The sequence below is a fragment of the Anas platyrhynchos genome, chromosome 19 (genome assembly GCF_047663525.1).
Source record: "Anas platyrhynchos isolate ZD024472 breed Pekin duck chromosome 19, IASCAAS_PekinDuck_T2T, whole genome shotgun sequence".
NCBI classification, from domain to species: Eukaryota; Metazoa; Chordata; class Aves; order Anseriformes; family Anatidae; genus Anas; species Anas platyrhynchos.
This window is the reverse complement of record NC_092605.1, coordinates 6,422,323-6,445,754: the sequence shown is the minus strand read 5'-3', so window position 1 is coordinate 6,445,754 and position 23,432 is coordinate 6,422,323. Positions and strand designations below refer to the sequence as shown.

General features: G+C 46.3%; 1 protein-coding gene across 13 annotated transcripts in view; it reads right to left on the bottom strand.

Moving 5' to 3' along the window:
- RHBDL3 (rhomboid like 3) overlaps positions 1-23,432 on the bottom strand; it is a 65,089-nt gene that overhangs the window by 34,742 nt on the left and 6,915 nt on the right. For 6 of the 13 annotated variants that reach the window (XM_072025581.1, XM_072025580.1, XM_072025576.1 and 3 more), the window contains one exon: positions 6,943-7,026. The exons of 4 other annotated variants lie outside the window; for them this stretch is intronic. In XM_072025581.1, coding sequence (XP_071881682.1) covers positions 6,943-7,026 — 84 coding nt within the window. Of the gene's footprint in view, positions 1-6,942; positions 7,027-13,007; positions 13,399-23,432 lie in introns of those variants that run through there. 3 more of the 13 variants (XM_021267327.4, XM_021267324.4, XM_013092772.5) reach the window with 2 other exon arrangements.

Below are 23,432 nucleotides of genomic sequence, written 5' to 3'. Positions count from 1 at the left end.
AGAATCTCAAAATCCTATATAAATATTTTTTAAATCTCACAGGACTTATACTTTGTGACGGGACATAGTGGGAAACCCCCTCCATTTAGAGCTGAAATGCAATACATTCTGGGCAGGATGCTGCATTTATTTGGACTATGTAGCTTAGCATAAAGCATAGCATGCACACTCAACCTCACAGTCTGGAGACAGGCAGGCTCCAATCACTGGTTCTACAAGGAAATTTAAGAAGAAAAAAAGGTATAATAGCTGTTCAGCTGGGGCTGTATTTCAGGCCAAGCTCTTGCAGTCAGATCCCTGCTTACTCCCAGGTTACCTAAACATACACAAGCATTTCCTTAAAATGCACTGCAATCGACAACGCCTCCTGTCACAGCAGAGTCCCCGCTGGTAGAGATGAGGCAGAGAAGTCTTCTCATTCCAACCAGGGTTTGGTCCAACATTAGCCTGAGAAGTGCACAAAATTCAGGAGTAGTTGCAGTGTTTCTGTTCCGTATCTGGGCAGAAGCCCAACGACTTATCTCTGCCATACAATGACGATGTACTTTCTGTCCCAGCAGTAACCCTCGAGAACGTTACACAGCAGTTGCTAAAGTTAGATAGTTTTGAATCAGCAGGTCTAGATAACTTGCATCCAGCAGATTTAAAAAGACAGTAATGATACCGACTTTCTGCGAGTCCGGGAACACTGGAGGAACATCAGGATCTGCTATTTACCTGTCTTCCACCTTTGAATCAACAATGAAACCCTTCCAATCATGCTCTAAAACTGCTGCCCACGCACAGTGACAGACACCTCCACCACTCCCAAAACTGCAAGGCTGTGACAAGAATTTAATAGAATGAGCAGGTCTGTCGGCCTGAGAGCAACCCAGAGCAAACAAACAGATGACTGACATGCAGTAACGCACAATTGAAGGAGAAACGGTCTAATACCGGTTAGAATGGCTACAGAAATTAGACTACATTGAACTGGTGTCACCTAGATGAGAACACAAGCTTGGTGCAAGGTCCCTTGTATAAACAATTTCTGCAAGGTATCTGACAGCACCAGACAACGCTGTGTTTGAGGATGGAACTGTGACACAAATTCAGGCTGTCACACATTCAACATGCTAAAGTCCAGCTATTTGATAGGTCTTAAAATAAAACTGGAGAGCTACCGTCACACCGAGATGCTGCTAATGGGTTCCCATGACAATTTTTTCTCATCCCAACAGAATTGCCATTAGTGACTTAGGAGAAATAATAAGACAACTCTGCATAATGCTCACAGATGAGTTAAAATAGCAAGTTACTAAGCATGAGCTGGGTCTTTTTGGTAAAGCTAGATGCTTGCAAACAATACATATTCCTGTAAAAACAAACAGAAAACCACATGGCCAGGAGCCAAGAATGCCAGCCAGCTTACAGAACAGGGAGTGCCATCTTCAGAAGCAGCCACTGGCAGGGGGAAAGCCTTGTCTGCTGTTACACTGAGTGCTCTCAAGGTATCGCTGCCTTCAAAAAAAAAAAAAAAAAAAAAAAAAAAGGAATGTGACCTGTAGGCTTGTAAATGAGGTGACATTACCTCTGCATTTGGCACTGTGTCACTAGTACAGTCTGCCTGGCTCCACTGATAGGCTCAGTTCATAAGCTTATGAAAGGGAAGTTTAAGCAATGACTTGATCACTGTCCAAAAGAACCCACAAAGGAAACAGAAATTTGGCAGTAGGGGATTCCCCACTACAACAAAGGTATAATCATGTCTAGGGGCTAAACGTTGAAGCTGGACAGCCTTAGAGTAAAAGGAGTTGGTTGTTTTTACCGTTAACAGGTGAAATGGCTCACTAACTTCACCGGAATTTTTACCATTGAATTGCAAGTCTTCCTAGGAGATGAGGTGTAGCTGAGCTCTTCTGGCCTTCATTACAAGAGACCAGACAATCCTAACAGTTCACTTCTGACCTGACTGCAAGACATTAACCAGGTTCAGAAAAACCTGAACCAAATAGATGGGTCTTAAGCCCCAGCTAACAGCTGCTTTAACACTTAGAACATGAATGACCCAGCCACAGCAGAATTCAGAGCAAGCTTCTGGTTAGACTGATCACCACTGAGCAAGACTTCTACTAAACAGACTGGCAAGCACATGAAACTTGTACGGATTTTACATCTGGTTTTGCTCAGTCACAAAGACGCTCCTCTGCTTTCCAAGCTGAACTGGAGTGGATGCAAGTGTTAGCCTTGTGAAGAGGAGATAGAGGTATTGCAGAATTCCCCGCGATGCCTTGCATGTACCTGGTATGATTCTGCTGCAACAGAGCACAAGTACACCAGACAGGCTGGTTCTAAATGAAGCTCAGAGCTGGAAGCATTCAATGGTACAAGTTAGAGTAATAGTTAACATTTGAGAGCAAGCAATCCTGGCTTACATCTTTCCAGGGTAATCACAAGGGTTACAACTGCAGTAAGAAAACAGGTTTCTGAAAACTTCAGTGGCTCACATTTTTTCTTAGGAGTTACATCCAAATAAGCCCTGGATGGCATCCAGGCTATATGTTCCTTGCATGGAGGGCTGTGAGGGACAGCCCTGCAGTGTCTGTACCTTTCCAGCACGTATATATTTGCTATGTCAATATAATATTTGCTATGTCAAATATACTTTGGCTTAAGGGTAAGAGAAATCTGTCTGAGTGCCAAAGCTGCACAACCATTGATCAGAAAAATCAAGCTACATTTTTGGCCTCTTATATGCCCTTATGAAATGAGAGGGACAAACACAAGGCAAGGCAGAGCATTTCCAGAGTTCTTTGCCTCAGTTTGTCATGTAGACACAAAACTTAGCAGAAGTTTTAAAACGAATCATGATATAATAACGACTGTGGAACAGGGTTGTAACTAACTTCACAGAAAGAAGTGCAGTCTGTGCAGGTTCCCAGCCCCAGCCTCACAGCCTGAGCAGAGCATTTCTTCCTGCAGGCACCAAAACGCAGGGCTGGCCTGGGGTGAGCTGTGCCCTGCAGGTGTAACATCACTGCAGGGCCCAAACACGGTGAGCAGGGAATCCCTTTTACACAACTTGCCTGCCTGGCAATAAACTGTACCACAGCACGGCTTGAAATCCATCTTTTAAACAGTTTCCAGGGGGAAGGCTCCTTCCCACAGCACTCTCAAGTCCCCACAGAGCCTGGCCCTACCTGAGCCGTATCAGGAGCTTTTTATTGTCTGGGGAGATGACAGCAGATATTCCCTTCGCAGCCTCCCACACAACAAAGTGCTTGTCCTGTCAAACCCTCCCTCCTTCAGACAGCCGCACTCTTTGCCTGCCTCCACCTCATTTCTGCCTCTGTTACTGAACTACACAGACTTTGCAGTGTACAGGGCTCACAGCCACTTTGAAGAGCATTTGCTTCCTCTGACAAGCCTGTGCACTCTTCCCAAGCTCTCATACTCCCCTTTTCACTTGAACAGTCTGGCTCGAATGCCCTTTAACCATTCAAAGCTTAAGTCCCCATGGGCATCCACAGGCGAGCAGACCTCCCACTTAGTTTTCCAGCCACATGGCAGCAGAGATGTGCTCCTCCAGTAGGCTCAGGTGAGAGCTGCACACTGCCAGCACGGGTGCGAGCTGTAGGGGACCAGGTACACAGCAGGTTCAGGGATCTTTAGCAGAAGCCCATGATCTACATTTGTTGTGCCCGCATCAGGAGCACGGAGCTGTGGCTGCACTGGATCTTAGAAACAACAAGCCCTGCCCAGCGCATGTCACAGGCTCTATTTCCTGGGCAACACTTCAGTCACACATTCAAGTGCCGAGATGGCTTTCCACAACTCATATGGTCCCAGTGTCAAACTGGGTGATATAAGTGATCAGAAATGCAGGTGATCAGAAGAAGGAAGCAGAGAAGGCACAGGCAACAGCCATAATTAGAGCACTAGCATAATTAAGAGAACGGGAGTCACATTCCTCAGGAATAAGAAATTCAAAGCGCACCCCCCCCCCCCCCCCATAGAATCACCTGAACTGAAACAACTGAAAACAAAGAGGAAAACAAGGCAGGAGGGAGAGACAGGAAGACCGGACTGAAAAGGAAGTCTAGGAAGTGGCAACACTTCTCTTAGTCACGCATCGTTCTTGTGTCTCTGGGAAGCAGGAAGAGAGTGGAGAAAAAAGTTTTCTCACCTGTGAGTATAATTAGAGAGACAAATCCTCCTCAAACAATCCCACTGGCTTCACTGGGGATTAATTAGCCCACCAAGGGGGATCAACTTCTAGCAGAGCATCCTCATGGAGCATGCTGCAGACTGCTGCACATCGGATGGTCAGAGAAGGGAGTGCAAAGACACAAAAGGAGAACTGCAGAAGGGGCAGGAGGAGAGGGCAGCCCAGACTGGCTGAGAGGAAGCCCGGATGAATGGAGAAAGGCAAGCAGGGATGTGAATGAGCAAAAAGGTGATGAATGGTAGGGAGGGCATGGAAGTTTTACACAGGGCAGAGAGCAAAGACGCTCAAAGACACTGAATAGGGAAGAGTGAAAGATGCTGCTTGAATGGAAGGGGGAAGAGGGAGGAGAAATGAGGCAGAGAGAGAGCAGAGTAGCACACAGTGAAACAGTGCAAACAGAATAGCTTCCCACACAGGCTTGACAAGGCCTTAGAGAGAGAGACAAGTAACACAGCATGAACTTTAATCCAGGAGCAGAAAAGCTGCCTGGAGCAGACAGTGTTACCATCATCTGTCCCCGTATAATCCCTACACCATCAGACACCTCCTTTGCTCCCAGCCAACGAATTCTTATGAACCCAGCCCAACTCAAACAGCAGCCACCAACAGCCAGACAGCCTCTATTAAAAAGGGTTGTAGCAAAACTGAGCCAGTGACATGGAAATAGCTGATGGGATAAAGCACAAAGACAATTACAAGCAGCAACCCAACAGATGCAAGTGTAACACTACCCTAAAGGCGGGACACCATGCAGTTTATACGTGTAACAGAAACACTGCTTATCACCAGTGTTGTTTGCAGAACATTCCTCCCATTTCTAAAGCAAGGATAATTTTTCCAAAACAAAACTTTTCCAAGTAAAGCTTGGAGATTTCAGTATTGCCAGGACTTCCCTGTGAATTTGTCTTAGCTTTGAACGCTGACCATTTAGAAGAAATCTTCTCAAATTCAAGGCCAAAATACCGGGCAGCAGCGTTTTCAAAATGTTCCATGAGAAAATTGTCATTTATTTTTTATGTGGAGAGTATCAACATAAATGGCTCAAGTCAAACTAAGTATTTTGCTCAAAGGGAAACAAAAAGCCTTTTCCCAATCTTTTAGGTAACTGCAGACAAAACTAAGTGTTATGATTCACCTACCTCCACCCTTTTCACAGCTGGGGAAACTGAGGCAGTTAGAAAAGAAACAGTCTATTACTTGAAGCTCACTGGCAGAGCTGAAAACTGGATCCAATCCCATCCCTTTTGGGTGTGTAGGTTAAGATATACCAAGGTGTCACTAATCCTCCTAGGTCTGGCAGTCACCCTCTACACAATCCTATACCAAATCTTGTTTTCCCAAATGCAAAATAAAAGATATGGTCAAGAACTTGGCGAGGGATAGCATAAGGCCTTAACTTATAGGCCTTTATTTAATGCTTATATAATCTTTCATGTTTGTCAGGAGCGACCATTTGAAAGCTAATTCAGTGTCTGGAGCTCACGTTTTGCTGCTCATAAATAGACTTCACTGTCACACAAGCTAAAATGAGAGGTCATAGAAACACAGCTGAAGGTAGGACACAACTCTCGAAAACAAACACAGTGGAAAGGAAAACAAATGTAAATCTAAGAGTTGACCCTATTCTGCCTTTTCAGCACATCATGGAAATCAAACATACAGATTGACTTTTAAAGTGTTATTAGAGGAATGATGAGGGGTCCATCTCTGCCTCAGTGAGACTTTGGGTTCTGCCCTTTGCCCCCCCCACCTCTTTTTTTTTAAAATGTTTCTCACACCAAATAAGCATAAGAATATCAATGCAGTTACTTTCAAGCAAAAAATGCGAGCATCCTGGAGTCAGAGCACAAACAGCAACTCATCTGGGAAGAGACATGAAGCTATTTTTCTCTCGTAATAAAATACGAAAGAAATTCCTGAGAAACCTTGGCTGGATCATCAATCCCTCTCAGAGAGGGACAAAAAAATGTCAGATAGAGAATTGGAAACTGGCTGTTAACAGTCAGGTCTCTAGCACATACTGTGTTTTGAAATGATAACCTGTGGTGCTACTGTCTGCTCAGCAGACAGAATTCAACTTTACATACTGGGAACCCAAGGCAGAGAGGCTTCATTCACCCAGGGAGCAGGAGACTTCCAAGACTACTGTAGCTGAGCTGAGATGGGCTGCCTGTGCTCCAGCCACCTCCATGAAGCACTCCTACTTTGCCACCTAATAACTGACTAGTAAAAATTTGGAAATTGCCAAATACAAAAGGGGGTGGGGAGTTAAGGAAGGATTAATACAGAGTAAAGGTCAAAGTACCTCCAGCAAGTATGCTAAGGTTGACAGTTCTCATCTGGACATCTCATCTTGTTTGTGAATGAGTCTGTCCTGGGAACAGCAAGGACATGGGACTGATGTGTTTGCACAGGCATACACAAACATGCGGCAGTGCCAAAGGGGCTGTAAGGATCTCCAGAAAGGCTGCTCTGCCAAAGCTGACAAGCTTGAGCATCGCAGCTTCACAAGCCAGTTGAGCCCATGGAGAACTGTAATTGCCAGTAGAAGAGCGTCTTAGTTTTCCATCTGCCAGCCTGGGTACTGGCAGATCACATTACATATGGCACTAGGGGGAAGGGTGAGAGAATATGAATAATTCTCAATTCAATGAGAGGAGCGCGAGCTGTGCAGCTGCTGCAGTTCAAGCAAGCCCTAACAGCACCAGCCATTGCTTTGGGTCAAGGGATCATACCATTTCAGCCTGCTTCCTGATTTGTGCTTCATCCCAGCTGCTCTCCTCTCCCTTTAGTGCCTGCCTGCAGGAACAGCTAGCTCTCTGGAAGAAATCCAAACACAAGGAGAAGAGGTTATATGTGCCTGAGGGAAGTGACAGCACAAGGCAGTTCACTGCTTAGTCTAGAAGCATTCAAGCAGGGTCAACATCTAAAAAATAAATACATAAATACATAGATAAACACTATTCAGGAGAAGGATTTCTTAGATGGGACAGCCAGGAGTTCAGGTATGCTTCAGCGTGCTTGTTTCCACATCTTTGGGAAACTGGCAGCTCTTGCCACTGAATCAGACAGACTTGTGGTGCCAGCAGCTGACAAGTCAGCTGCTTCCAGGAAGGGCTGCTGCAGCATCCACACTGGAAGGGACCAACCTGTCACCCCATCCCCATCCCACACCCAGCCTGGGAACTCTAGTTCTTTCCTGCTCCCCAAATCTAAGCGTCCCGTATCAGGCAGCCAAGGCAAAGCCACTACCACAGGCTGGGCAATCTTCTTATGCAAATGAACTCAGGGTAATTGGGACAGTTGCAACAAGTCCCTGACAATGTTTGCCTTTGTGCTAGCCCCCGCCAAATACAGACTGAGATGCTTCCTAAGGGTGGGGGTGAGAGGGGGCTGGGCTGGGGGACAGGGACGATAAGGACACAAGTCCTGCCTAAACAGAGCGATGCTCTCAGAAGCATGGAGCTGACAGGTGAGGAAGGGGGCAGATGCTGCAAATAAAAGTCACTGACTGCAAGTCTCACAAATACTCAGGGAAACAAAGCCACTGTGGCAGATCCACAGAGCTGTCCCCCACATCACAGCCACGCCAGAGGAAATCCCCCAGCCTTCCTCCAGCTAAGGACCTCAGTCCACAGGACTCAGGTATCCCAGGAGAGCTCCCACCAGAGCCAGGTCCGGATGTAACACAAACAAAACATCCAGAGCAGGCACTGACAGTCCCGCACTGACTGCTCTGCCTCGTGGTTCTCTCACTTCATGAATCTCATGCATGGGCTCTATTTTTGTTGTAGCCCTCCAGGGCCCATGCAGCAGCCATGGAAGAAACCTCCACAAAAAGCCACCCCCCAAAATCCTGCCATGCAAACAAGCCTCTTCCCACCCAGCGCCACAAGGACAGAATGGAGAGGGTCTGAACCCTCCCCCCCGCAGGCCCCTGCCTGGTGGTCTTTTTGTCTCGTGACCTTCCCCGCACAAACACAACCCCACAACAATCGGGCAGGCAGCATAATGTGCCGGCGCCTGCTTTCCCAGCCCTTCAAGGCAAGATGGGGAGGGAAGGGAGGGAGAGCTGAAAGGATTTGGGGATGAAGAACGGATGGGATGGGCAACGAAATAACAAGCAGTGTTGTAATTCCTACTTGCATGGTTCCATAAGCCAGAAAAAGAAAGGTTTTAATGAAAGAAATAAAAGAATCTTTGAGCCATCTCAAAGAGCTTAAATTGACTGGGGAATCCCAGCTTCTGGGATTTTCATTAAAAAAAAATAAAATTAAATCCAACAATGTTCCTAACCCCTGTGAATATCTTTTAACATTTCCTCCAAGAAGTCCTAAAAAAATTGAGCCCCTTGGTGCAAACTCTGCTGTTTTTACTTGGCTATCTTTGAGATTCAGAGTCAGAGACAGGTCAGATACAAGGTTCTCCTTTAAACTGATAACATTTTTATTTATTTATTTATTTATTTTTGCAACAACTCTAGCTGTAGACAGCATCAACATACATGGAAACCTTCCCTAATATAACAGCTTGAAAGCACAGAAAACTTCTGCCAGTTTGTCTTAACTATGGGGAAAAAAATCATCACTTGTACTACTTGCAGCAAGTAGCAAACATGCCTCCAGACCACACCTTGTCCTCGCAAGGTAACAGATACCCTTTGGTTACTGCAGGACGTGCCACCTTTGGGAAAGAGCAACATGGGTCTCCGAGACCTTGTTAGAGGCAGATCAGGAGACTACCACGGTCAGGGGAAACTCCTGCCTTTCGAAATGCCCAGGGATTCTCCCCAGCTCCTTGTGCATGTACAGGAAAAGACCAGACTCCACAAGAAACTGAACCAAAGCAAAAGCCAAACACAATCTCTCAGGGCCTAGTTAACCTCTCAGTGAGGTTAGCGGGACCCTTGGCTATGCTTCAGGGCACTGGAAATACAGACTTAATGCCTTTACAAGAGCAGGAGGCTGTGCTTTTGGAAATCCTGGCAGCCAAGATGGTAACAGAAAGCAAGCAAAGCTCCAGGAAGCACTTGCATGATTTACAGACAAGTTAGCCACCTGGGGAGCACATTACAGTAAGAAACAACCTCTCAGCTGCTGCCAGAGTGCCACACAAGGCTGTTATTACCCACATCCTTGATCAAAGTGCTGCACAGTACAAAACCACCTGATGATCCAGGTATGGGAAACACTTTCACAGGATGGTTCAGACAACGCAAAGAGGCTGAAAGTCTTACAGAAGGCCATACATAGCTGCTGCATGCATGGGGCCACACCTGAGCAGCTGGCCCCAGCAAGGGGGGGCAGAGCTGTGACTGACTCTTGCCCGTGCCCTGACATGAACTGGAGTAACTGGAAGAGCAGCAGCAATGAGCAGACACACAGCTGGCAAACTTCCAGCTGTGATAGACAAGGATATTGCCTCCTGTCAATCCACTCCAGCCCTAATCCCCTGTGGAAACATCCCATCAGCACCACAGTCAGAGGCAATCTTTCAATCCAGATGCTAACAATTAACGATAGCGAAGACAAGGGAGGAACAGACAGAAAACAAATTCAACCGGGTGCTGCTCATCACACTAAGGATGTGAGGAGGACCAGGACAGAAGCCACATAAACAAGACTTCTAGCCTTGCTGAGCCCTGCAGTAACTCTACATATGAGCATTCACGGGGCAGTGCGCCTACAGTGTCAGCTGTAAGCCAGTGACAGTCAGTGTCGCAACTCGTTCTGATGAGAAAGGAAGGAGCTGTGACCCAGCTGCGAAAGCTGCTTTGGGATCTGCATTATTTCTGTCCCATGTAGGAGAGGCACAAACCTGCTGCTGGTTTGAGTATTTGCACCATGAGTCTGGGTATTTCCCCCTCACAGAAGGGAAACTCTGCTTTTGACTCAGCTCTTTTCACAAAGCAGCTGAGTTTTGCCTGCATACTTGTCTGATGCCCTTCAAGCAAACACAGCAGATTTTTACAAGGTAAAATATAGGCTAATACCAATGCGCAGCAGCCTGCAAAGCCCTGCCATCACAACTAGCTGACTTAAGAGGCAGGACATCATCACCAAGCACCTCTACTTGCCTCTAGGGATTTTTCAAACACCATGGTATTGAACAGAAGCGCCACAAAGGTTCCACCTGCACCCCAAGCCACCTGACACGGATCCTTCACCTTAGTTCTGTTCCTGCTGCCCCCACCCAGCAAATCGGGTTCCTTCACTGCCTTCCCAGAATCGTGCCAACCCACGGTCATTTCTTCACACTGCCAGATAGAAACACTGCTTGGTCTAACCCTGGCACACATCCTCGTGGATACGGTACTCACAGAGTCGTACATCAGTACAATAATGATAGACTTCCCACAGCCAAACTCCACTCAGTTGAAATCATTATCATTTAGAGAGGCTGTAACCAGAGAAGACACTTGCTAGCAAAGTATTTTTTCTGACAAGAAAGATGCTGGCTCTTAGCTAGGCTTGAAGCCTGGATTCCACCCTAGAAAAATTAAATAAATAAGTCATTGAAGCCTCAGGGAAAGAGATAATTTGAGCCTGGATATTCCTTTCTCCTTGGCACAGTTTTACAGTGCGTAACACAACATTCTCTCTGTGTATTTGCTTCTGTCCTTCCTCAGCCCAGGTTTGTAATAAATGATGAAGAGCTGAAGTATTTGTGTCCTAGTGCTCAAGGGAAAAGCGACAAGCAACAATGATTTCAGATTGCAGCCTCTTATCATCATCACAACCTCATGTGCTTGAAAAATGAGATTTATCACATAAACACTTTCTCGGGAAGGGGTGCATGCTGCCTGGGTTTGTTTTAATAAAATCCTCAGCAAAATAAATCAAATATTCTAAGGTCTGCATGCCTGAAGAACCACTGTAAAATCCAAATCAGGAGAAGTCCTTACCCTGCTGAAATCAGTAATGAAATTAGCATGGGGCCCAAAGGAAGCAAAGGGGGCCCCTTCAGAGGGGCCAGGATTTCACTGTGTTTAAAACCACACAGTGGCAGATCTGTACCTACTTTAAGGACCTACTGCATCCTTTTAGTCCTGTACATCCCTCCATAGAAGCCTAATAATGAAAACGTATCCAAGAAAACTTGGCTTTTCCTGAAGAACAGTATCTGAACACATATTTCTGTGGACACAGTGAATTTGAACTGCAGTGCTTTGTTTTCAAGTATCATTGTGTTTCACATTTTCACAGCTTCTTTGGAATAATTTTTGTTACAAAAACAATGTAAGCAATACTCACAGACAAAAGAACAGCCACCCCTTTAAAACCATAGAGCCTGTCCATTTGTATTGTTTTTGTAACAAATGCAGCCTGAGCCACTGAATTCCAAGTACAAGATCCTCAGGCAACTTAAAAATTCAAGCAAATCGCCATGCGACATTAAAAGCATTCATTTTTATGAGCATCAAATTCCACCTATTAAAGGATCAGTCATCCTCTGCAGCTACCGATTTACATATCCAGCCTGCAAGCTGCTGAGGGGCCACTGGACAAGAAATTCATGAATACATTAAATCCAAAAAAGGAAAGTAATGTCCATCGTAATTCAACTTAATGATCACATTTGCTTTACAGAAGCAGCACAAAGTCCATGTCTGACAAACACATGCCCCATAAAGGTACCCAGATGCAATGAGACACTGAACCCCCTACTTAGAGACTGTAACTCTCTCCAGTTACATGCATGGCACCATTCACACCTGAACCACATTCAAGCCCCATGCAAGGAGGGAACATCCTTTGAGTTACGTATTCACCAAGTCACTGACACCCATGCTACTGCACATCAACTAAATTCAAAGGCCTGATCCTCACAATGGAAGACAGTTTATCTGGACATACACCACAACCCTAGACAAATTCTCAGCCCTTTTGCCAAACCAGGCAGTATTACCAGCCTTAATATAAGTGCTCCTTTGATCTTGTAACAGCTCGACTGGCACTGGTACATCTATTATTCCTCATGGAACAGAGCTGTGATCTGATATCACACCTACATTTCACTCTGTGTACTGCTATCTAGAAACAGATGTAAGAGAAATATTCTCAGCAGTGTGTACAGCTTCTGTCATCTCGGATAGGTGAATGACCCTTGCCGGTGCTCAACCCACAGCCAATTACAGCTATGGCAAGGAGAAAAGTTTCTATTTCAAGCCTGTTGAAGAGTTCACTGGGTGCTGCAGGCAGAAGGATGGACACAGGAGAAGGTGTCCTGTAAAAATGTTCTCCTTTCTCTTAACTGAGCACCATGCGGGTAGGCAGCACCTTGGGGAATGAGGGGCAATCCCAAGACTGAAGGGTTGCCTGCATCCCATGTCACAGCAATAAGTACCTGTTTAAGAAAAACAAAACAAAACAAAAAAAAAACAGCAACAGTGAAACCCCTCCAGATAATCCAATTAAGACACAGGATAAAGTCACAGAGGTTAATCAGATCTGAGCCATTAGGTCTCTCTGCTGCTGCTTAGTGACACATCTGGTAAGCAACACCATCGAGATGAAGGCCAGTCAGAAACATCAATTTGATCTAACCAGCCCCAGGAAAGAGGTGTTGCTTCCCTGCTGCATAAGGCAGAAGAGGAGAGGAGCACATCGCAGGGCAGATGGTCAGCTGGGCCCAGAGCTTAGCAGCCCCATTAAACCTCATCAGGTGCAAGGATGCTGTGACTGATGGGCTACATTAAGTAAACCTTACAGCAAAAGCCAAGGCTGTGTGTGCAGGGTGCTGAAAAATTATTCAGCAAGGAAAAATTCTGCCCATAAAGCTGCAAGCAGGCTCTCCTTACCTTGTGTTTCATTAGCTGTAACTCTGCTAATGAAGGCCACAGCAGGGCAGGTAAGGACTTACGGGGCCACCAGCACAAAGACCATCCGGGCTGTCATACATGACACCTTCAGAACTAGGAGCCAGAAGAGAGCTGGGCTGGGCTGGGCTTTGCACTGAATCAGCTCCTGCAGTGTCTGAGGGATGGGGACAGACACAGCAGGGTTCAGCACTGACCAGGGCACATTGTCCCTGACTAGGGATTTATGCCCACCAAATAAAAGGCATCCAGCCCATTGCCCAGCTTCAAGTCCTGATCTCAAGTTGCATTTCAAAAGTGAGCATGCCGTTTGCCTGACTTAAACCTGCCTGTACCGCTACATCTGCTCAGCCCCTCTTCCTCCCTTTAGGGCAAAAAGAAGTCGGTGTTCTTGGTCCTTATTGCTTAGACAAGTGTCTACACCTGACAGTGATGACTTGTTATTCCCTTCATCACACCTGTGGGTGCAGGACAGTCAGCACAGAAGGACAAACCAATTCTAGAAGGTAACCTCACCTTTGACCCATCATAGTGAGGTGAGGCACAGAACAGCAGGGAGAGGAAGAAATTTTTTCTATACCCATTTCTTCTGGACGGGGAGAACGTGTGGATCAGAAAATCACCTTCTCTCCTGGGCGATATATGCCAGCCTTTCAAGAGGACAGATGGAGCAGTAACTCCAATACAATTACAGAACTGTGGTGAGAACGAGAGAAAGATGAAAGGTACACAAGTGCCATTCTACCAGTGATGCTGATCCTTCTCGTTGCCAGAAACGTTTTAAGAAAACAATCCCTAACCAAGTGACTGTCATCTCCTGGAGGAGAACTGGGTCTCCAATACCACTCTACCTCACTGGGCTTTCTGAAGCGTCCTACTACACTCCTCTGTTAAGTTCTTCCTCCTTCACAGTAAATTCTTCCCTCTTCTCCGTAAATTCTTCAGTCCAAGGACAGAAATTGTCACTGTTTCTCAGTTCCCCAAAGGGACCGTGATCAATACCGTCCAAAATCAGAACTTTGCCCTTCCTATAGGAAACTTTATCCGTTCTTTAAAGGTATGGAGTTTTATAGCAATCAGCCGTGAAGCCTGTCAGGAGAAAACTACATTTAATACTCTGGACTGGAAACAGAACATTTCAGAGTAAAAATAGCTCCCTTTTTCGCTGTCTGCCAGATCTGGGAGGGAGGTGAAAATCTACAGGGACTTCATTTGATGTGTGAAAAAGCAGAATTCTGTAGCAGCGAGTATGCACACACTTATTTTAGGTCAAATAATAGCTCTGCAATAATACTTAGCTTGGAGGAGAAAACCAAAGCTTGGACTAGACCTATGGTATCTGGAACTGAGCACCATGACAATCCAAGTGCATCCACCAGAAAAAGAGGGGAAAACTTTTAAATATATACTTTAGAAGTCCCATCACATCTCAGTTCTGTCTTTGAGTTCTTTTCTCTTTCAAATTCCAAGTATCATCTCCTCTATCAGCCACCATGATGTCTGTCTTACTAAGATATGAGAAAAAGACACTGGTTGGCTGAGAGCTGGGCACAGACCAGGCCAGAACACAACCTTTCCCCCACAGCACATAGATCCAGACAAGCTCCCTCATTCCACAGCCACGCAGTGGGGCAGCAGGCAGACCTGGTACAATATGCAGCCTTCCTCCCTCTCTTCTCCACCAGGAGAGGAGGACAGGCCACACATCACATCTAACTTTCTGAGGAACCAGAGCTCAAGCCTGCCCATCTCAAATATAGTAAACAACTGCACTGTTTACTCCAAAGCACCTTATATTTTGAAAAAGAGCCAGCTCTGATCTCTGAGGTGAAGAGTTATTGATCAGAAGAGAATGGCAAAGCTGCATCATGTGTACTGGTGAACAAAGGCTCTGCCCAAAGCTCTGCTGCCAGCTAAACTGATAGACGCTGGAAAGGAAAAAGAGGAATCAGCACACACAACTCTGACACTAAAAATGCAGGCACATAAATATCCAGTAACTAGGGGGTACTGAGTAACGCAGGAGTGGTGGGACAGGAGTAGGGCTACTTTAGCAATCTGAGTGGAAGCATGGCCAGCCATTCTCTCCCTCCCTACCGGTACGGGATAAGAGAGGCTGGATCAGCTATATAATGCTGATAGATGTCTCATCAATGAGAAGGAACAATATAGGAACATTCAAATATCCCTTCTCTGATGTAATCATCACAACTGGCACAAACACAGAATCCTTACCAGAGAAGGCAGGCCCTGATCAGGGCTGACTGCTTCCCTGCTAACATCAGAAAAACACCTCAGTGTCCCCACTGGGAGAGAGCTCATTCAGCTACAGCTTCGCTGGGAACAGCAAGCACAGCGACCTCAGAAAGCCTCCAGAACTCGCACTGCGGAAAGCATCCTTCCTTGAATGAACTGCTTTGGCTCAGGCTGCCTGTGTGTAATTCAGGTTGGTTCAGACTACAAGAAACCATCTAATGCAGCTTTGTGTCAAACCTCCACCCACACATCAACTACATAATTAATAAGGATGAAAGAGAACATTACCCCAAGCTGGTATTCAGATCCTCAGCAGTGGCAGAGCCCATCATATGCTGTTTGGCCTTAGAAGCCAGCAAAAGGAATGCATCATACTACATGCTTGGTCATTAAATACAGCCTTATGAGCCCATAAAGTCACTGTTGCTTGCAAGTGCAGAGTAATTTTTTTGCATGAAGTAGTTTGTTTTGTGGTAGCCCCAAAAGTTAATTAGTTTTCCTGGTTTTATTACTCCACATGGTCAAATAACAGCCTGGAGCTAACAGCCAGTTGGAACTGTGCAAGGTCCAGAAAATTCTCACTGTGCTTTTCAGGACTGTTTGCTACAAACATAAATCAGCAGCTAGCAAATGACTTCCTGCTCCAGCTCTTCTTGGCCACCAGCACCAGTCCTAAACGATCCCATAAATCAATGCAGCAAGGGCAGCTCTCAGCTCTGAGGCCAGAGGGAATAAGGTGGCAAGATCTGTTTCAGACACACATGACAACTCTTTGAGAGACTTTCCAGCTATCAACACCCTGGGAGAAGTCACCCTAGGCACCTGTTTCACTGCAGATCCTGACTGCAGCATCTACACCACCACCAGCTTCAGCTCCCACCTATACCCATGAAGGTGCTACTGTCCCTGCCACAGAAGCTGTTTCCTATCTAGCCTGACAGGTAGATAAACTGGCCACAGTCCTCGTTCATAACCAGATGTGCCTTCGGTCTCTCCCAGGGCTATAGCAGACACTGAATGCAGACTGGAGGTTCCAAGAGGTGAAAAAGACACAAGGAAGCCAGCACAGTACAGTACAGCCTCTGGGATCCAGACTGACTGGACAGCAGTGCAATAGTCACCCTCCAGAAAAAAACCAACTATGGTAGGGATGCCCAGCACTGCAAAATCCTCTGGAGAAGCCAAAGTACACGGTAATTTATAGAGTTTTAGAAGAGACAACACCAGGACATGCTGTAGCTATGCAAGCAACCCTACACACATACTCATAGACACTGAGACATTCCCAGATAATTCCCAGGGGTCGCAAGTCAAAAGTGTGACGAAGCAAACACACAAGTCAATAAAGATTCCTCAGACACAGCACTGAGGCTGGAAGGAAGTTATCCCTTCAGCCATGGTCTCCAGGCACAGCTCACACAGCAGCAACAGGAGCATCATCTCCCCAAGGGGACTGCCTAAACGCACCAATAAATGCAAGCCAAACATTTCTCAAAAAAATAAATACTGCTGTTACAGGACATGTGAAGGAAAAACGTTTGTGCCTCCCTGCTAATGGGGAGGAGAACCCAGAGACATAACTCCAGTCCTAACAAGACCGCGTGCAAAAGCAGCTCCTCTGTTAGCAGCCAAGAGGGAGTAGCTGTGAGAAGAGGCAGCAGTTCAGAGGAAATAACCACAACAAACACTTTCATTTTCCTCCCCAGTGCAAACAACAAAAAAGCAACATCATTCTGCAGAGGCCAAGATGCGTAAGCCCACTTGCCATCATTTCTCAGCGTGAGGGTTAAGTAAACCTGTGGCAGGGAAGCCAGTGGAGGGAAATGGGTGTTTGGCTCCGTTTCAGGGCCAGGAAGAAAATCTAAAAAAACAACTTTGCTCTCCAAATGCCAAAGGAGGCACACCATTCTGCTGTCAGCCCCAGCAAACCATACAATTGATGTTAGGCATAGAATGGGCCTGGGACACCCATCACGATTGTTTTCAGGTGCTCTGCTAGGCAAAGTCAGAGCATACAGGATAAAGTCCTCCAGTTGTTTTTGTGAAACCTTCCATTTTCCACCTTATAGAATATTGATCCTTTCTCTGTCAAGGAGTAAACATGGAGGATTATGGCTCACTGCCTGTAGGCTGTCATCAGCAAGCAGTTCCACTACAATTACACATCACAAACGAGTATGCTACACAAAGCAAGATCTCCATCATCACTGGCACCTAATCACAAAGGATTGCAGAGGCAGAAGTTGCATTTCCTTGGGGAACAGTGCCTTGAAGAAGCACACGCGGCCAGAGGTTTGTTGGTAGCCACAAACAGCTTTGCCTCCAGCAGCCTCACTTATTTTTTGCTTGTGCAACTACGGAAACTCCAGAGCACGCACTGCTTACAGAGGATGTCGAGTATCAAAGAGCATGAAGAACAGTTCTTTGGGGGAAGATTGATCTTGCTTGTTTAACATCAGTTTCATACATCATTACTCTTCTCACCAGCAACACAGGGTCACTGCAGACAGCTGTTCCTAAGCAACAGGAATATACTAAGAATACACATATTCTCTGCATCTTGCTAGTGCTGGGAATTTCATTTTTAGAGCTGAAGGAACTCAAGGTCCAAGTGAGACTTCTGTGCATTCACGATTCCCTGGCGAAGGGAACAGCCCCATAATGAATCACTGCTAATTAAGGTCACCAAAGGATCTACATTTCTTTACTGGTTTGTGCTTTTCATACAAGAAAGAGAAGTTTCTATTGAGAAGTTCTGGGTTGGTTGCAGAACAGCTGAGAGAGCAACAGCAGCCCTTGTACAAGACAGCCCAAGGCAACAAAAAAAAAAAAAAAAAAAATGTTTCTAGACAGTTCTACTCCAACAGAGCATCTGCTCAGAAATAAAACCAATCCCCCAAACACACACACACACACACACACACCAAAATAACAAAACCACAAGGCAGTTCAGAGGAGCTTCAGGGAGCTGGATGGTCAGATCTCATGGAGGCCACTGGAAAAACTTTGCCCTGTACAACTAATAACATAAAGCCAACTTTTCCACTTGAAATTACAATGCTGTCAGGGAAGTACAATTAGCCAGGTGGAACCTGGCCAGGGCAGAGAAAATCACGACTGGTCTCAAAAAAAAAACAACAAAAAAACACATCAGGACAGGTGTGATCTCAAACATTCAGGACTTCACTACACCTTCCAGCATGACGTTGTCTCTGGTGATAAAATAGCCCCAGCATCGCCATGAGAAGCTGAACTGGGGGTAAGCCACCACTCCGGAGATCAGGAGAGGAGAGGGATATAGCAGTGACTCTTCCAGGTGCAAGAGCCTGAACTACAATACTACAAGGTTTGAATCACAAAAAATTCCAGAGGAATCAGAGCTCAGATTTCCTCAGCAGCGTAAGTATGATGCTGCAAGAAAACAGCCTGTTGTCTGCACCCCATCAACTTTGTCTCATGGTGTGTTGGTAGCAAGCTGGTTTCAGACCAACACATTGTACGATACCTAGTGAGGAGGTGGAGAGTGATCACAGCTTCTTTGGCTGCTGCCAAACTCAAACACGCCCACTACTGCATTTAATTTGCAAACGTGCCCCGGTACATTCGCGCTGAGTGCAAATACAGGAAAGCAGCAAGACCATCATACTTCCTACCACAGAGAAGAAACGCTTGCTTTCTAGGTCTGGTGGAGAGCAACTTTAAAAGCCTGTAAATGTTACAGGCATGAGTGATAATGGCTTGGAAAAGCACCTCCAACCTGTTTCAATTCTCTAAGCAGCTGGGTTTGTTCCTCTGGAGACAGGATGATCTCTTCCCCTCTCCCTCTCCCATCATAACAGAGCGCATGCTACATAGACAATGCACTAGCTGATTTCCAGGATCAATCCAGTCTCTGTTTACAGCTTTTTCCCCCTCCTTTCTTTTTAAATGTGCAGGCTTAAATGTTCTTATTGCTTCAGTGATTTTCTATGTGCAAGACAGGATTTGAGAACAATGCATTAGCAAGGATCTCTGTGCCTAAAAACCAGTCCGCATATTCAGCTGTAATGGCAAAGTGTAGGCTACCAAAGCCTCTCGCTGCAGCTGGGATCTGGCGGCAGCAGAGACAAGGGTCTGAATGCAGCTTGCTCTCCCTCTCGGACGCTGGAGGTTTCCAGGCAGCTCAGCCATGGAAGGTACACAAATGTGTAATGAGTAGGAAGCCTCCTGAGGCTTTTACAAATCTAGAGACATCAAGCTGCCAGTAACTCACGGGCTGTGTAAGACTGACTCAGCTTCCATGTGCTTTTTCAGTGTGTTTGTTATGATTCCTTTAAACATTTCAGGAGAAGCCTCCTTCTACCAGCACAAGCTTAACAGCGTTGCATTTGTTACGCTGCTGCTGCTGTCTGGTTCCTGCTGATGGCTTCTACGCCCAGCTTCATGCTCAAGGCTATCAAGCAAGGCCAAATGTCTGCGTAAGGGCTGGTGGGGATGAGGAGTATTCTGGTAGCCAGGGAAAGGGGAGATGGCACGGCCAATCCCAACCCATTCGTGCTGCAGGGAAGGTATAAATACAAACCCAGAGACTCATACACAGCTTGGGGGCTGGCTGCTGCTCAGTGTGCTGGAATATTAAGGAGGAACTTGGGGAATGTTTGCTGTTCACCTTGCAAGAAGTGGGAAGATTAATGACCTGCAGGTAGCTTTCTCATGCTGGGTTATCACTCCAGGGTATCGTGGCTAACAGCCAAATGTGGCTATAAGGCTTAAAGTGCTAGGAGATTGCTGTCTACCATAACAGCACTGGGGACAGAATCAGGCTAACCCTGGCAGGGTGGAAGACCAGGCAGTACCCTGCAGAGGGGAGTCTCTCAGACATTAGCTGGTCAGCGCCGCAGTTTCCCTCCTTGACCGAAGGAAGGAAAAATTCCTTTCCCCCTTTTCCTGGGGGCTCATGCATTCAAAAAGGCCCCTGGCAGAAGGCAGCAAGGGGATGATAATCCAGACAGCATCATCAAACCAACCTCCCTCGGCAAGAACAGATTCTCTCGCCAGCCCATTCTTCCCTTCAAGTCTGTCTACAGGGCAATGAATTTGAAGGGACTCTTTTCTTCCCAACCCCACAACCCAAAGTGAAGGAGTCAAAGGGTTAATGCTGCATGACAAAGGTCAGCGCAGTTTGGGGAGGGAGGAGAAAGACGAGCATTGTGGTCACAGACAGCAGCTCCCTGCTCCCAAAACGCCACTTGAGAAATGTAAAGTGATAGCGTTGCTCAGAAAAAAAGGCCTGAGAGCCTCGCCTAAATCCCAGGGCTTTATCGCTCACAAAAGCCCACCCCCTTGAGTCATTAATCGTGTGCTCCATGGCTGGGCGCCTCAAAGAGCAGCAGATGACACATGCCCAGCTGCCACTGACGCCCCTCCTCAAGGTAGCGGGGCAGAGGCAGGTGCACTCCCAGTGCCCTCGGCTCAAGGCTAATCTATTCTCCCTCCTTGTCCTCTGCCTTTCATCTCCTCCAGCAGCCCACGCTGACAACTGTAAATGAGATTAGACTTCAAGGCGTGGGGCAGATGCAGAACCCCCTCTGTGCATTGCCAAGAGACCCTTGTAGCTTTTAGAGTGTCTTTCCACTATACAAGGCACAGCTTGGTGGAGGGGAGGGTAAAAAGAAGCAAGTTTCTTGCCACATTCACAGAAATGTCTAATAAAACAGACCAGGCAGACCCTGGCTGTAGCACCTGGATGCTAATCTTTTATTGCCACGGACAGTCTGGCCACCAGCACCTCTGATTCTCCAGTCCTTGTTAGGAGATACAGTAACAGGTTACGCCTATTTCCTATCTTCAGTTTCTCTAACCTCCTCTTTGCAGCAACATTCTGCTCCGGTGTGGACACAATGTCCTGATGAGCCCTAACCTAAAGAGACAGCAACAGCCCAAAATCCAGGTAAGGGCACGAAAGCAGTATACGACCCTGTGATCAAACCTCCTGCCCATGCTGCTGCTCCCACAGATATTGTTTCCTACTCTTCATCTCAGTTTCTCCTTCTCCCACTCCCAGGGTCCCACACAAACCAGCGGGGAGACACAAGCGATTTGTCAGAAAAAAACAGTAAAGTCTCCAGACACAAACCACTGCCTGGAGCTCAGAGACCTGCCTGTCAAGGTCTTCCAGCCGCCGCCAGCAGGGGTTAGCCAGTAACAATAGTCAGGGAACTTTTCAAAGGGGCGTGTGATGTTTAGCTCAACAGTGCCCCAGTAAACAAACTGGAATTTCTTTTATACCGTGAGAAACAGCTCGTCCTGCCTGTGTTAAAGGCTATCCTGAGAAAAGGGACATGGTTAACATAAAAGATAGTTGAGTTCAAAATTATTCCCTTTCTCAGTTACCACCAACCATGATCATAGCTGGCCCGATTTTATGGATTGCTTTGCAATTTCAGTAGTGCAGGAAACAGTGGATTTAAGATGCCTGCAAGGTCGGCGTATTTTCATGCTTTAGAGACTGTGGCAGAGCAGGTTCAGCTGCACCCACTGCTGGTAGTGTCAGCAACTGAACTCTTCCTGACAAGTGCACGTCTGGTCCAGAGTAGCTCTACAGCCTCATTTCTGAGCTCAAGCTTTCCATTAGCTGCCTACACAGAGCGGGTAACTTGGCACCTCTCTCTATTCCCCATAAACTCTGTTCATCTGTTGCCATCACACCCACGTACAAGTCTCAGGAAAGAATCCAGGATTCCTAAAGCAGCTGCAACAAAAACACAGCCTGTATTGATAAGCAATAGAATCGAGGTGCTGAGCCGGTGAGGAGGGTCTTTTGGTGAAAGTTTTGTGTGTGGCTATTTAAAACCAGTTTGTTGTCATGACTACAAACCAGGGTATGGGTGAGAAGAAGCGAGCTCTCCAAGATGAGGGCTGATAATGTTAATTCACCCTCAAAATCTCAGCAGCCATGGGGATGGGACAGACAGAGATGACACAAGCTCTTGGTATCTAACAAAGCTAAAAGCCACCTTCAGAAGGCAGGTCTGTCCTAATAACCAACACCATCCTCTTAGATAGTCCCTTTCACCCAGCACGGCCGAGGGCTGGATAATACCGATTAGTTGCAGTCATCTCTAAAGCAGGGACGTTGGGGACACTAAGGCAAAGAAGGGCACCCAAGGCCTTATAAAGGACGCAGCAAGCAGGAACTGTCAGTCCCACAGAAGACCTGCCTGCAGTCTCACTGTCTAGCCATCGTATGACTTGGCTTCAGTGAGATGTTCTCATGTCTGCATGCAAGGGAATTAACTAGAGAGCTTAACAGCACAGAGAAGGGTGAAATTGCCAGGATGTGCTACTGGAATTGTCTCACTTCTAAGTTAACCTGAAGATTAACAACAACAACAAAATTGTTTGGCCAGTGAAGAACAAATAAAATAAACCCCCAAGTGACTGTGTAGGAATGGAGAGAGGCAATGTCATGCTCTGCTTGGAGCTTGGATTCCACACAGAGACAGCGTGTGAGGAGCACTCAGTGACAGTGCAGGCTCTGCAGAAGGCAGCAGATGCGGAGCTAATGTGTGTGTGTGGGTGGAGGGTGTTTATGAGCGCAATAAATAAATGTATGAATCCCTATAAAAGTTCCCGTATAAAAGTGAGTTAGAGCTGCCCGAGGGCCGTGGCCTCAGAATAAAAAATGCATCTTTTAGCATGGCATGAAGCAGCAGCTGTACCGTAACTTCCTGGCAGCAGCACTGAGAAGCTGCCTGTCTGCCTGCTCCCAAACACTTGGGTGAAGTCTTGACCCCACTAAATACAGAAGGAGCTTTAGTACTCAGGATTTTACTCTGGGAGGGGCTTATTTGAGCCTTGAAGCCTAGGAAGCAGAGCTGGACCTAACGTTTTGCCAAATTTCAGTTCTTCTTTAAAGCAATCTGACAGTGGCTGGAGATACTGGTGTCACTCACTGACAGTTCCCAGCATGACAGAATAGAGCTGGATCAAAATGAATAGTAAATTTCCCCCAGAAATCATCGTCATTCACTCCTCTCCCCCAAAATAAACAAGAAAAACAAAACAAAACAAAAACAAACAAACAAACAAAAAAAAAAAACAAAAACAAAAAAAAAAAACATTGTTTTATGGTTGAGCAGCAATTTTTGTCAAGAAAAAAAAGAACCCTAA